Genomic DNA, 15,646 nt, shown 5'->3' with positions numbered 1-15,646 from the left:
CCAAGTATTAGTTGTTAAAGTGCAAATATTAGAATACCCATGAATTACTTCTCTTTATGAGAACCTTATATAGTCCTGGCTGTTAGTGAGTAGCCAGGGCCACCAGTAACCTCCAGACTAGTGGTTGTTTTTTTTGGTCATGCTTATAATATGCTCTTTATCAGTTGGGTCAGGAATCTTTGTCTTATTAGTTAATAATGTTGTTTTTATTAAATAGTCAATGCAGGTACCCAGCCAATAGTAGAATATATGTCCTATTCCCATCAGTATGAAAGTAAGGGTAGGGTTGGTGATCAATCTGCCCTTACTGAAATAACTTTTTTTGTGTATCCACGAGCACCTGAATCATAAGTGAATGTGTCTGAAACATCTGTTGCCTGCACAATAAGACTAAGAAAAGAATCAAAGAATCATTTGTGGCTGTATTTTTTTCTCCAGTAGCCTATTTTTAAAATATGCAGTGGTTTGCATGGTTGATAAAGTAGACTTAATTTGATCTCACAGTGCAACAGTTCAGTCTACAGAATCCCCACCTTTAAGGTCACACTAGGAACATCTTCCAGATGAAAGCAACTTAAGAGAATCGCCAATGAACTTAAAGTAGCCAAGCTAGTGTAAATCCAAAAAAACATTCTTGCAGATGGCTCCCCAGCAGCTATCAATGAGCATATCATTCCTAGTGCTAGGATTTAGTTCAACGCCAGGCCAAAATAAGTATGAAGTGCCTTGAAGTGTGTTTGGGCCTGGATGTGATCATACTAGCAACTTGTCCTCAGGAAGAAATGAGTGTTTTGGAGTTGCACAGTATTAGCCTCAAAATAGGCAGGCGTTGTGTTGAAGGTTTATCACTCCCACCGAGCTACTGATGAAGCCTGAGCCTACCTGAATGAAGACACAGTACAAAAATCTGACTTTGTGGCAGTCTTACTTGTACCGCAGCATTTGATAACTCCCAGAACTGTACTGACATCAGTGATACTGGTGCACAAAGCAATTTAAATGTAAAGCTTCACTAGAAGTAGTTTGTGTTTCTAAAGGTATTATAGATCCGTATAGTACTGTCTGACTCTGTAAAGTTTTGAAATCACTTTTAACCTTACTGTCTTCTGTTAGAATCTACTGTAAATGTTGTTACAAACTGGCCTTGAAGCCAAAATGGCAGTTACAGTAAAACTGTCCCGATTCCGGAAGACCACAAAACAGTACTTCACTCTACAAAACATCTGTGTGTTGGGTATAGCTCGCATTCTCCTTTTTAAAAGTGTGCAGTCTGTCTGTTGTTGGATTTGCAGGAGTACAGATATTGGACTGCTAAGCTTTGAACTAGTAAAAAATACAGTCTTTGCTTACTAGAATCTTGTCTCAACAGCAGGGAATAAGTTACGTTCATAGCACTTGCTTGTTCGTATTCAGAATAAGGCATGGATTTTCCAAATGCTACTAATTTGTCCAATTTTACTGATTAACATGCTTGGATGCAGTTTTAAAGAGCGTGTGGCACAACTTACTAACCTTGCTTTAGAGGGCTTGATTATTGTCGCATGGTGTGTAAACATGTAAGTTGTCAAGTTTGTCAAAAGCCTTATAAAAAAATAAATCATGCAGGTAGTAAGATTCAAATTCCACAAATTAGAATGGGTGCACTAACTGTGTACAGTCAATCAATTTTAATCAAAATGCTTAAATTATCAATAGGCAGTTAGTTGCCTACAGATCAGATCTTTCCAATACTCCAGAAATTAAGTTTCTTAGAAATGTTCCAGTAGTGTACGTGTAGTTTAAAACTTTGAAGAGACATGCCCTCATGTCCTCAGATGAAAGAATAATATAGAGAAGAAATGATAAAATGGAGGAGCTTGATAAGTTCTGGAAGAGTTACAGTTTACAAGAAGAAAAATAAACATTTTGTAAAATAAACTATCCTAGTGTATTCTGTATATGCTTATATTAGGTTGAAATTTGTTGTGAGGATTTTTAGTTCATGTGCACTGTGGAGTCTATTCATACAATATATAGAGTACCCTGTATACTAGTAGATGATCTGCATAGTTCCCAGCCTGATAAAAAGATGAAGTGCCTTGACATATGGAATCCAAATTATTTAGCCTACGTCCACACTACAGCTTTAAATCGATATTAGTAAAATCGATTTTATAAAACAGGTTTTATCAAATCGATTTTACGCGTCCACACTAGGGCACATTACTTCGGTGGTGTGCGTCCATGGTCCCAGGGTACCATCGATTTCCGGAGCGGTGCACTCTAGGTAGCTCAGTAAAAGAATAGGACCAATAACTTCGATATCCGTCCACACTAACCCTAAATCGATTTAGTAATATCGATTTTAGGGTTACTCCTTTCGTTTAGCTGGAGTACAGAAATCGATTTTAAGACCCCTTAAAATCGATTTTAAGTGCCTTGTAGTGTGGACAGTTACAGCGTTAAATCGATTTAACGCTGTTTAAATCGATTTAACGCTGTAGTGTGGACCTGGCCTAAGAGATATAACAGATTGGATTTAGTATGTTGTTGTATCAGTCTATCAGAGTGGGTAACAGGTCATTGATTTTCAGGCGAATGTGGGGTTGTTTCCTATGAAAAATAAAAACACAAATTAAAACCCTTTCTAGCATCAAAAGCTCAACATTTTGCTGGAATGAAAATTCTTATGTCATAGCCATTTTAAATGTAAATCTACTTAGTGTCCCAGATTAATGTATATTTTTCCATCAACTATGCTGCAGTAGTTTTAAAACAGTGAATCAAGTTTGAAATGTGTTTAGTTCCCACAGCAAGTTCCTGCAAACTTATACTGTAATCTGTTACATTGCTAAAAGCATTTGTTTACTGTTGTCATGATTCAGAATTACTCTGAGGATGATGTTTGTAAAACCCTGATGGGATAAGCCCTTAAAAAAAGCATGTGTGCCTCCAGACAAATAATTTGTCTCTTGTTTTGGTAACAAGATAAAGTTATATATACATAGCATCTACTGGATGTGCATGTACCAGTTCTAATTGTATCTGAAGCACTAGTCACTGAAGTGTGAGTGAGCTGCTCTCTAATGAACTGCATGTTTCCAACGTTCTGTGCAATGTTTCCTGTTTGTTTAAACCTGTAGGAAGAAGGAGGAATTACAGATGATAATACCATGTCTAATCAGCTTTGGGTAAGCCTGACTGTTCTGTTAGGAGTTATTCTAGACTTTGTCTAAAGTAGTGAGTTCGCTTTTGCTGGGTGCTGTGTGTTAGTTTTTCCCTCCAGACATCTTTCCAATTTGTATTCAAGTTTTAGAAAACGTTGCTTCATTTTATCTGGAAGATACTTGGTTCCTTATTCCAGTAAGGGCTGAGGGCACTTCCATTGGAAATATTCATGTTGCGATAGACATGCTTCAGTAATTTAATGGATCATGAAAGCAAAGACCATTAAAAACATCTGAGTGTGAAAAATGTTTCTCCTGTGCGTGCAGCTCAGTTTCACATCAAATTGCTGCGATATTGTCACTAATTTGTTTAATTACTGCATGAAGTGGCTGTGGTAAACATGCTGTTATGTGAAACTTTTTCTTGCACTGACTTTTCAGTAGGGAAAATGTTTCTGAAAGATTAGGGTTGGAATTGCAATAAGTAAATTCTTTTTTTTTTTTTTTTTTTTTAAGAAATCGCTTGATTTTTCCTCCATTGTCTGACAAATCATTTCCTTCCCCCTTCTAATTCTCTTGCTGTGCTTTTGCCCCTACCATAGGAACCTGTCTATGCTTCTACTTATTCTCCTGCTATACCTGTTGCCCATAAATTTCATCCTTTTGTACCTATACATCAGGTGAGCAAAAGCTTGCACACTTTTACATGGTTGTTGGAATTCCTGATCACTTAAAGAGTACTTAGTTATGTGGTAAACTACTATATATTCTGCCTAGTAAATACTTCTCTAAAGAAATATACCATAACAAGTCCCTATACTACATACTTTCCACCAACTTAAATTCCATTAGTATTTTTATTAAACTACATCTCTAAAAATTGCATTTATCTTTTAGCTTACAGATGATAAACTCAATCAGACTAAATACAGTCTGCCCAAGGATGTAAGTGTGTTCACTTATAGTACCATGAATCATTAGAAACTCACTAAATAGGATTATGAATGGAGTAGTTCCTAAATGCTGTGCATTTTTGCTTCTTACAATAACTGCAGTGCATCCTGCCTCTCTTTGAATTAAGTTTTTTTGAAAAATATATAATATTAAAAAACTGATCACATTTCAATTCATTAAATGAACAAAGCAGTCTGTCATAGATGGTTTTTATTTCATGCTCTGGTTTCCTCCAGAGATGTTTTTCCTACATTGCATTCACTACTCTTTTGTTCTAAAAGATTTTGTTAAGGTTGGCACATCCTGCTTCTGTTTTTTGCCTCTCCTATCTTTCCTCACTCTTCTGTTTCTCTTCCTTTAAGGTCAATAGTTCTAGTTTGAGAGAATCAAGCCCCCTGGTCTTTGATGAACGGCATCCTTGGAGATGGAAGGTGAAATATTGCATAAACTTCCTGTTTTAGTTGAAGGAGGAGTGAGACAGAAAAAATTATTTTAAAAATTCCCAAAGCAAATTAGCGTGACCAAATGGATGCTTTGGTTGGTAACAGCATTCTTTTGCTGTTCTAGTAAATGTTAGGAGTGTGTCATATGACATTGCAAAATACATCTATATAAAGGAATTCCAAGTCCATATTCTAAAAAAGTTTTAAAGAACTAATTTAAAAGCAGTTAATAGTTAATGAGGGCTTTTAAAGTAATTCACTTTCTCTTAGCCTCTTATTTAACCAGCTTAGTACAGCAGTCAGAGTGAGCAGAACCAGAATACTAGCCCTCCTTCAGAAGAGATAAGCGAAAAATGGGAGTGGGAGGGTGGGGAAGGAGGATTGAACATATAAAATAGAGTTAAAAGAAATCTGAAAGAAGGAGCAAGAACAGTTAATTTGAAGGTCTGAGCAGATCTGGGAGCTCTGATCTTGTTTTTTATCATCACCCTGTCCTCTACCTCCCAGCACAAATCTATGGCTGAAGCATTATAGGACAACCTTTGAGCTTTTCTCCATATTATATACTAGTTGCAGCATGTGCTGTGATTGTCATACTTAAAAAATATGGTTGTAGTATGGCTGCATGCCTTTGAGTAAGATATATATTACTGATAGAACAAATGAGAAACTGTCCACGCACTTCTGGAGTTTCTAAATAAAGCTTCACATTGACCACAACCATACCACTTTTATTAGCTTTTCATGACTATTTGTATGAATGAAGTTTTGTCTTTACCAATGCTTTACCCAAAATAAAACCTCTAATTGGGAGCCTGGAGCTGAAATTTGCTAAAACTAGTTTTGTGACTACATTAAATTCATAGTTTATAAAGAAGAGGTCATCTAATAAGGCAGCAGATATATTAACCTTTAGAATCATAGAATATCAGGGTTGGAATGGAGCTCACACAGTCATCTAGTCCAACCCCCTGCTCAAAGCAAGACCAATCCCCAGACAGATTTTTGCCCCAGATCCCTAAATGGCCCTCAAGAATTGAACTCAGAACCCTGAGTTTAGCAGGCCAATGCTCAAACCACTGAGCTGCACCTTAGGCACGTGTAAGTCTTTTCAGATATTGGACTGGTAATATTAAATTTTCAAGGCATACACAGACTGCTGAAAGGGCAGTCTGCATGGTGTCTGCACAAAACATTAATCAAATAACTTCAAATAGCAAACAATCTAATAAAAATTGTCTTTTGCTCACAGAGACCATTTGTGAACAGGGAAAAGGGCTATGTTACTATAAAGTCGTATAGGAAGCAAAAATAATTCCTAAATTGTAATCCTCTCCCACCCTCCAATTCTTAAATCCATTGGCTTTCTCTCATGCGCTACATATTTTGGAAGCTCTGTTCCTGCTGTTCTCTGCTTTACAAGCTAAACTAGCACCTTTCTTCCTACTCCTCTGCACAATTCACAGCGTATTAAAGTAAGTTCTTGTTCTTTTGAAAACTACGTTTTGATGTTTCTCATCTCTTCATTCAGTCTCTTCCTTTCAGGCAGAGACAATATTAGTGGTTGCCATCCTTAACTACAATCCATTAATTCTCTTATCTCTTGCATTCAAACATACATGCAGTTGTATCACCTTGGGTTGTGATCTTTTAAGGCAAGGAGAGACATGATGTGGATGGGAAAATCCAGTGTTGCAGGAAGTGATGCATTTACTTAGCTGTAAGCCATTCTTCCCTCTGAATTGGTACTGAATAGATGTCGAAGCACAACATGTTCTGGAGCTGTGCTGCTATAGATTTTAATGCAGAAGGGACCATCATGATCATCTAGTCTTAACCTGTAGAGGTTATGCCTCATTTGCTAGTTCCTGCATCAAGCCTGCAACTTGTATTTTGAGCTAGAGCGTATCTTTTAGGAAGATATACAGTCTTGTTTTAAAACCTTCCAGTGATAGAGAATCCACCACATCTCCATGTAGTTGTTCCAATAGTTAACTGCCCTCACTGTTAAAATTTTTACCTTATTTTTAAGTCTGAATTTGTTCAGTTTCAGCTTCAATCATTGGGTCACATCATGCCTTTTTCTGTTAGAGCCTCTTCCCAGGAAGGTACTTGTGTGTCATGATCAAGTCATCCTTGTAAACTTCTCTTGAATAAACTGAATAGATTGAGCTGCTTTATCTATCATCGTAAGGCATGTTTTCCAGATATCAGATCATTCTCATAGCTCTTTTATGAGCCATTTCCAATTTGTCTACGTCCTTTTAGATGTGTGAACACTAGAACAGGACACAATTTTCAAGCAGTGGTCTCACTAATCCCTTATACAGATTAGGGTACCTTTCTTCTCATACTTCCCCATTTATACATCCAAGGATTGTGTTAGCTGTTGTAACTACAGCAGCATGCTGTGAACTGATGCCCCATTATTTTTCTACCATGACCTCTAAGTCTTTTTCAGAGACACTGTTTTAAGGATACAGTCCCCCATCCTGTTCTTTGTTCCTAGATCTGTGATCTTGCATTTGACTGTTAGTCAAATGAGTCCTCCTTACCAAGCAATCAAGGCCAGTCAGTTTAAATGACCTGTCTCCTTATTAGGGGCTAAGAACTTATTCCTGCAGTAACCCACTAGAAATACCTCCATTGAATAACTACTTCCCATTTACAATTATTTTTTGCAATCAATCTGTTAAACAGTTTTAAATCTATTTAATATGTGCTGCATTGACTTTTGTGTAGTGCTCACTCTTTCAGAAGATCATGCATGCCTGCATCAAATGGGTTACAGAAGCTTTAAGTATATTATGTCCACACAATTACCTTCATCAGGCAAACTTGTGATCTCATCAAAAACAATAAGTTCTACATGCCAATTTAAAAAATGTTTAATGGTTGGTGTTTAACATCCTCCCTCATTAGTGATGAAACAAATTGTTTCATTATTACTAGAAGATTTGAATACATGATCCTGCTTTTTTAATACAAAAAAGAAATATTTATTGAATATTTTGCCTTTTCTGTATCCTGATTGATAATTTTATTATCCTCATCTACAGTTGGATCTATACCATTGCTAGAATTTAATTTGTTACAGATATATTTTAAAGAATGTCTTATTGTTTTTAACCCTACCGGCTGAAGATTTTTTCACTGAGATCTTTAACTTACCTTATCAGTTGTCTGTATTTCCTAAATACTGATTTGTATTCATTTCTATAAGCTTCTCCATTTTTCCGTTTTAGATATTTTTTATTTTCTATTGCTGTCTTCATCTCCCCTCTTTTACTAGGATGTTTTTAACCAAAGAAGCCGTCTTCCATGCCTGGAATTGTCTTATTTGGGCCTCTAAAAACATTAATTCCCAATTATGATTCACATTTTTATGTTTAAATATTTCATCCCACTCATATAATAGTTTTCAGCTTTGGGAAACTGGCTTTTTTTAAAGATTATGTATATAAGTGTGTATATATTACTGGTTGATACAATATTCTGTTTGCAGATAGTATATAAAATCAGATCATGAACACTTGCATATATGAAACCAACAGTTTTTAGTTCAATAATCAATTAAGCTTTCTACATCAGAATGAGGTTGAATATGGAATTACCCCAAATTGGTTGCAATACTACTGGAGTTGGAAAATTATCAACTATAATTTTAGAAACTCCAAAGATGTTTGACCAGAGGAAACATGAAACCTCCAACATATGTCCCCCAGATTGAAATCCCCAGTGACATTTTTCTTTCTACACATTATGGATAAACGTTTAAGGAGGTGCTTATCCTGGTCCCTTGTCTGGTGCGGTAGTCTAAACTCACCACTACCCGCATCTTGAAATTTGTCAGTACACTGATCCGTAAGCATTCCTGTTTCTGCCCTTCTGAATTTTCAGTAGCCAAGAAGCACAGGTGCAGTCCTTCAGCCAACTTGGGGTTTTTGGGGGTGTTTTTTTTTTCCCAAAAAGCCACTTGATTTTTTTCCACATAAATAAGGTTGTGTTAATGCCAGAGTTCTTGCCAAATTATAATTTCAGTATTCACTTTGCATATAAAATCCCCTTTGTGGTTTCAGTAGGATCACTATTCATTTCCTGCCCAGATCTCCTATGGAATGTTGCTGTGACCTGGGAAACCAACAATTCACTCCAGAGGTGGCTGCACTTCCTGTGGGGGATGAAATGTTTCTTATAGTTTGTAAAGTATTCTGGGGTCCTTCTGGATGAAAACCACTATGTAAATGTAAGGTCATTGTCATACCTTGATGGTGGTTTAACGGGCAGCGCTCAGGCGGAATTCAGCCTATTGGACAACTCCATCCACCCCCTGAGACCTTCTGAGGTGGTCTCTCCCGCAGCGGCAGCTGCCTGGAACAGAGCATTTGCACAGTGTGTGAAATGGTGCTCTGCAGCACAATCAACATGTGGAGACAAAATGGCATCCTCCATGAAGTGTGACCTCACAAGCACTATATGGGATAGGCCATGCCATGCATGGGATGCAGTGCTGTAGAGCCGGTCTTCCTCCAGCACATGCAGTGAAGAACAGCACTTCAGTGTAGTAGCAGAGGATGAAGGAAGGTAGCTGGTGAGCTGCAGCAGCAGGAGAGTAAAGGTAGCTGTAACTGGCCCTTCCCACGATACCCACACCTAGAGCCCACTCTCCTGAAGCACTCAGTCTCAGATAGTCTCAGAGAACTGACCCATTTCTCTCAAGTGCAAGTAACTGTAATGGCTGCTAGCAATAAAAGAAAAGTGAATGCAGGAAACAGAGCATTTCAAGGTAAATGGGAAGAAGACTACTTGTTCAGTGAATGTAATGGATAACCACAATGTCTCGTGCACTTGAAAGTGATAGCTGTGTTGAAGGAGTACAAAGCAATTGACATTACAACATACTTCACAAGGCAAAATGTGAGAAGTACCCTGGAGAGTCACTTGCCACTCTAGTTAAGCAAACTTCAAAAGCAGAGAAACATATTGATGAAACCTGAAGCTGTACTAACTTCAAGTCTGGCTGCCTCTTAGAAGCTGTGCCCTGAGCTAGTGAAATCTAAAAAGCCTTTTAAGGATGGTGATGTGGTAAAAATCTATGCTATCAAACTGGCTCATCCACTGGGAATGGAAAAAATGGCAAAGAATTTTGGGTTTGTCATTACTGTAGCTAGGAGAGTAAATGACATGAATGATCCTGTGTCCTCAAAATTGACGACAGTTGGTGAGTGTTTTTCATGAGATTAGCTCCAGACAAGATTACGGACGTCAGTGATATCAGACAGTTACTGCTTTTCATCTGGAGCATTGATGAGGATTTCTTCATGCATTAATAGTTACTGGAGCTAGTTCCAAACAAGTGCAGTACAAAGGGGGCAGATATTTACTTGTTTCTGCTATGAGCAAATATGGTGGCTTCCAACAGTGCTGCTGCGTTGTCACAGATAGTGCATAAGCCACGACTGGCAGTAAAAGCGGATCTGTAGGTTTGCTGAGAGAAAATGGAATTGGAAATGGAGACAGTCTGTGGGAAATCTGTTAAAATTAATGGTGTGATGACCAGTGTAATACAAACAGTCAACATCATCTGTGGAGGAAACAGAGCACAGAGGCACAAAAAACGCATCCGCTTTCTTAAGGAATTGAATGCAGAATATGGAATTTGCATCTCCAGTCACAAGTTCAGTGGCTGAGAAGGGAGAAGTACCTGCAACATTTTTTTTCACTCAGAAAGGAGATTCTTGCTGTTCTGAAAGAAGATGTAAGCAATGCTACCCAGTGTCAAGAGCAGTTGGAAGACTGAGCATTTCTGTGCTCGCTGGCCTTCCTAATAGACGTAACCAGCTCATCTCAGTTCACTCAGTCTGCATCAGCAAGGTGGAGATCAGAATATTTCTACACTTTTATGGGCCATGTTTCCACAGAAAGCTTGGACTCTTCAGAAGAGTGGCATCACCCATTATCCATCATGCAAGGATCTCTCAGCTGAGACTGTTGCTGGTTTTCGCAGCTTCTTGACAATTATATTGGCTATCTCAGCAGAGTTCAGCACCAGGTTTGCAGATTTTGAGAGTCTGAGATCCAGCAGTCAGCTGTTCAACAATCCAGTGGAGGTACCAGTTGAACAGTCACCACAAGATCTTTAGCTACAGCTGTGTGAATGGCAGATTTATGCTTGATTTCTTTCAAAGAGGGGTGGAGTATGTGAAAATTTCTGGAAACTTGTCCTTAGTTCAAAGGCTTCCTGTGCTAAAGCTGTGCTCAATATTGGGAAGCACATACATTTGCAAAAGCACATTCTGTCATGAAATAACATGTGATGTCAAAACATAGCAAGATGTTGGAGAGTGAGACCCTTGCTGCTGCCTCTGGCTTGCCACTAAGAATATTGATACTGACATTGGAACTGTAGTGCAAGGGGAAAAAATTCCTCAGTGTTCTCACTGAGATGTGCTAATCTCTGATAGATTCATTTTATTTTAATATTTTTCTAAGGCTAAAATAAATCATGACCTTAATAAAAATCTGATTCTAAAATCTGGAATAATATTTTTGTATGTAACCCACCAAGGTGTCCCAAAACTAGCAGCTGGCCCACAGCATTGAAAAGATTGGACCACACTCTCTGAATATTTTATCTAAGTTGTCATATATCTTGAGGTCAAAATCTCTGGCTGCCCAGCCGGTTAACATTTCTATTGAACTCCAAACAAACACAATTGTGCAGAGGTCTATGGAAGAGGCACAAACAGCTGGGGAAAGAGAGGGAGCTTCCAGTCCTTGTGTTAGCTGCTTCTTACTCTGTAATTCCTCTTGCTACTGGTGGATGATTCTTTATCTTTTCAGATAAATTCTTAGTTACATTGAATTCCTTCCCTGTCTACCTACCTCTATAGTCACACTACTGGTCCCTTAAAAGTATTGAACTGTGTTTAATTCATTCAGTATTGTCAACTCAAGCATTCAAAAATCATGAGTCAGGCTCTTTAACTGAACTGATTCTCTGACCTGACTCAGCTAAGAAGAGGTAGAAATTTATGGTGGCTTTTTTTCCTACTTCATGTAGCTTCTTCCCCAGTTTCCTGTATGGATGGAGGGCACTGAAATAGTTCCTGCTCATAGCTGTTTCTAATCATGAAGCTACTGAATGTCTCTCTCTCTCTTAAAGCAAAGTGGCAAAAGCTCCATGTGGGTGAGACAAAAGGCATTTGAATGATCACAGAATAAAATTATTCCAAAGAAGCTGGCACAGATCCCAAAGTGATCAGCCTCTAACGGCGAGGCTGCTGAGCCAGCTTGGAGAATGTACAGCTAGAGATTGAATTACAAATAATTAAACTCTGAGGTTAAAAATTCTATTTATAATCCACTGTGCTACTTAGGAATTCACATTTGGAAGCTTCTCACAGAAATCAGTCAAACAGATTACCAGGAAATATTTCAGGAGTACAATAATGTAGAAAATTTAAACCACTTGAAGTTTTAACATTATTAATCAATGTGTTTATTTTTATTAAAGCTAGGCTAATTGTCTTGCAGTGAGTGAATGATATCAATTTCCTGAACCAAGATATGCCATTGACTTAAATTTCATCTTACTACTCTAATAGGGTAGCAAAACAATAAAGCTTTTTAAGGTGCAGGGTCCCTGGGCTGTAGCATCTATGGATGTCCCTTTGTAGCATGTATCGCTTTTTTCTCAATTTAGAGGCTAGCGGTTGAAATATTTCTTCTATTCGTTGTTATGTATTGCAGAGTTTGCAGCAGTTAAACTCTATTTCTTCATTTCTCAAAAAAGCAGAAAGTGGCAGATAGCCGTGAGAGTCAGATGACTATTGAAGAAAGAAAACACCTGATTACTGTTCGGGAAGAAGCCTGGAAGACAAAGGGTAAAGGAGCAGCCAATGACTCTAGCCAATTCACTGTAGCTGGCCGAATGGTAAAAAAAGGTCTGTAAAGAAATCATCCACATATAAATAAGCCACTGCTTCTCTACCTGGTCAAAATGAAGGGCTAATCTTGAACAGAAATGGTATTCGTGTTAGCAAGAGAGGGCTGTTTATCTTCAGCCAAATGTCATTGTGCTGTTTGTTGTAACTTCCAGTGAGTGCTTCTGTTGGTCATTTTGTCCTGCATTGTTTGCAGTTGCATCCAGTTATTATGAAGCTCAATATAAATTGCTTGTACACTCATACTAATGTTCAGTTTTTGTCCCCAGTCCTACCCAGAGAGCACAATTGGATTTCCCTTTATTACATAACTCTCATTTGACAATCAAAGTGCTCTGTCTCATTAAGAACTGAGAGAGTTAGCTATTGACCTGTAACTGACTACTTTTTGCAAGAATCTCTCAAAATATTTAGCAAATGTACATTTTTTATTTTTTTTTTAGTGAGTTGCCTTTAGGCTATGAAACAGAATTCACCAGTAACTTTACTAATATGCTGGTATCCTTGGAATACCATAATCAGCTGAAGGATTTACAGCAGATTTTCTGCACAGAACAAATAATTGGGGTCTCTTAGAATCATAGAATCAGCCAACCACAAAACCCTTGTTTCTGATCCTGAATTGAATAGGGATCTGTACAGATTGTCCATGTAAAAGTCAAAATATCAAGAAAGGCTCACCCTCTTTAGTCAGTGGACCTAGAAAGGTAGCCAGTGGTGTCAATAGATGCTGGTCCCTGCCACACTAACTTTCTGCCATCTTCACCATGTTGTGAAACCAAGGGCCAGAAATATCACTCTTATTAGCATCCCTGTGTGTCACCATATTACAGAGCGGGCCACATCTCAATAGAAAATAGAATGGATCTCCAGGACAGAGCTGGGCAAATAACTGATTTTTTGTTTTTGTTTTTATTGGCAGTTGAGAAAAATCAACAAACACTCGGGTTCCTGTCAAATAAAAAATGTGTTTGACCCAAAAGGAAACATTTTGTTTCTGTTTGTGGGAAATTTTGTAATGTAAAAGCAAAGGAGGGGTTTGGACTTGGCATTCCCATGTTGCAGGAGAGTGCCCTAATCACTGTGGGCTCATCTTGCATTGGTCTGTGGCAAAGTTGCTACTCTAGTACATCCCTTCCTGGCTACCTGTGGCTCTTGTACTTCAGTTTTCCCCTACTGTCCTTCAGCCTACTCAAGCTGTAGAAGTCTCCTGACCCTCTGGCCAAACTAAAATTGGAGAGAGTCCAGCGGAGGGCAACAAAAATGATTAGGGGGCTTGAGCATATGACTTGTGAGGAGAGGCTGAGGGAACTGGGCTTGTTTAGTCTGCAGAAGAGAAGGATGAGGGGGGATTTGATAGCTGCTTTCAACTAACTGAAAGGAGGTTCCAAAGAGGATGGTTCTAGACTGTTCTCAGTGGTAGCAGATGACAGAACAAGGAGTAATGGTCTCAAGTTGCAGTGGGGGAGGTTTAGGTTGGATATTAGGAAAAACTTTTTCACTAGGAGAGTGGTGAAACACTGGAATAGGTTACTTAAAGAGATGGTGGGATCTCTTCCTTACAGGTTTTTAAGGTCAGTCTTGACAAAGCCCTGACTGGGATGATTTAGTTGGGAACTGGTCCTGCTTTGAGCAGGAGGTTGGACTAGATGACCTCCTGAGGTCCCTTCCAACCCTGATATTCTATGATTCTACTTCATAGAGTCCTGCCCCTTCCAGGGCCCCACAGGGGTCCAGCCCAGGCCTGTGCATCTACACAGCAATTCTAGTCCTGCAACCCAAGCCTGAGTCAGCTGTATGTCTACACAGGGATTAAAAGCCCTGACGCACAGCTGTGGCTAGCTTGGGTCAATGGGCTTCAGGTGCGGGAGTAAAAATTGTTGTGTAGATGTTCAGGCTTGGGCTGGACCCCGAACTGTGGGACCCTGTGAGAATAAGAGGATCTGAGAACTTGGGCTCCAGTCCAAGCCTGAACGTCTACATAGCAATTTTTAGTCCCGCAGCCGGAGTCAGCTGGAGTCAGACCTGAGTCAGACCTGGACCAACCGCAGGTTTTTTATCCCTTTATCGAAGTCCAGCAGAAATACTCAAAACGATAGAATATTCAGCCCACTTGGGCTCAGCAGGCCACCTCTTCCTTGACCACTGTAACTTGTCCCTGTGCCTAATCCCATGCTCCTGTGCCCCCAGAGGCTAGCACGCTCTTCTCTTTTTTCAGGGGTTCAAGCAGGCTTTCATTCTTCAGGGTTCCAGCTCACCCTGGGGGTAGCCTGTATGCTCTTTTCTCCTCTCTGCTTCCCAGCCTCCTTTCAGGCTGTTTGCCAGAAAATAGGCGCTTCCCCCTCCTCTGGTTATCCCCCCTCCAACTGGACTCACCCAACTCTTTATGAGAATCCCCTGTTGGGTCCAATCAATAGCTTGAGCCACCTGTTCTCCAGTCAACCTGATCTGTCACAGGCTAGACCATTAAGGGCCAGTCAGCCTGTGTTGGTGTCACTCTCAATCTCTCTTGTTGAAGCAGTTCTGTTTGTTATGAAAGATTTGAATAGTCACTGAGCCAGAGAACATGAGTGACGCTTTAGACTGGAGATTAGGGTTCTCATCTGGGAGGTGGGAGACCTCAGACAGAGCGGGGAATTGAACCAAGGTCTAGTACATCTCTGGTGAGTGCCCTAATGCCTGGGCTAAACTTTATTGTTGTTTTTTTGCTCACTGGAGCAGCCAGAGGAAGCTCTTCATCTCTGTGCCAAAAATGTAACTGACAGTAAAACTATGGAGTACACTCACAATGCAGGGTTGGAAGGTCCCACCTGTTGATGCTGGAGTGGCAGGGGTGCAACCTTGAAGCTTCTCTAGCTTTGAACGTAATTGTCCAATCCTGCACCAGGGACTTTATATCCAAAAGTAAAATACTGCATGATGGTATGTTTAAAAAAATAAAACGCGCAGTAGATTCCTTGAATAGACAACTCAAGTTTTGTTTAGAGTATCTTAATTTTAAAAGTAACTGTCACACCGAAGAGTTGCTAGAAGGCCAGAATAAGATTGCTAATATTTTCATATTTCTGTTTCAGTTATGGTAATGACAACAATTTGTAGGGTCAAGCTCAAAGTTCTGTCCTTCGTCTTAAGTGCTAATTTCATAAGCCAGAAAGGA

The 15,646-nt window shown here is 39.2% G+C and overlaps 1 protein-coding gene across 26 annotated transcripts in view; it reads left to right on the top strand.

The window, feature by feature from the left end:
• Window positions 1-15,646, top strand: part of SVIL (supervillin) — a 153,175-nt gene that overhangs the window by 100,577 nt on the left and 36,952 nt on the right. For 8 of the 26 annotated variants that reach the window (XM_030550252.1, XM_030550251.1, XM_030550240.1 and 5 more), the window contains 4 exons: window positions 3,123-3,170; window positions 3,749-3,826; window positions 4,463-4,531; window positions 12,339-12,489. In XM_030550252.1, the coding sequence (XP_030406112.1) occupies window positions 3,123-3,170; window positions 3,749-3,826; window positions 4,463-4,531; window positions 12,339-12,489 (346 nt within the window). The remainder of the gene's footprint in view (window positions 1-3,122; window positions 3,171-3,748; window positions 3,827-4,462; window positions 4,532-12,338; window positions 12,490-15,646) is intronic. The other 18 variants (XM_030550253.1, XM_030550255.1, XM_030550254.1 and 15 more) reach the window with 13 other exon arrangements.

The sequence above is a fragment of the Gopherus evgoodei genome, chromosome 2, assembly GCF_007399415.2.
Source record: "Gopherus evgoodei ecotype Sinaloan lineage chromosome 2, rGopEvg1_v1.p, whole genome shotgun sequence".
Classification (NCBI taxonomy): Eukaryota; Metazoa; Chordata; order Testudines; family Testudinidae; genus Gopherus; species Gopherus evgoodei.
The sequence above is the reverse complement of the archived record's forward strand: the minus strand, read 5'-3'. Positions and strand labels throughout refer to the sequence as shown.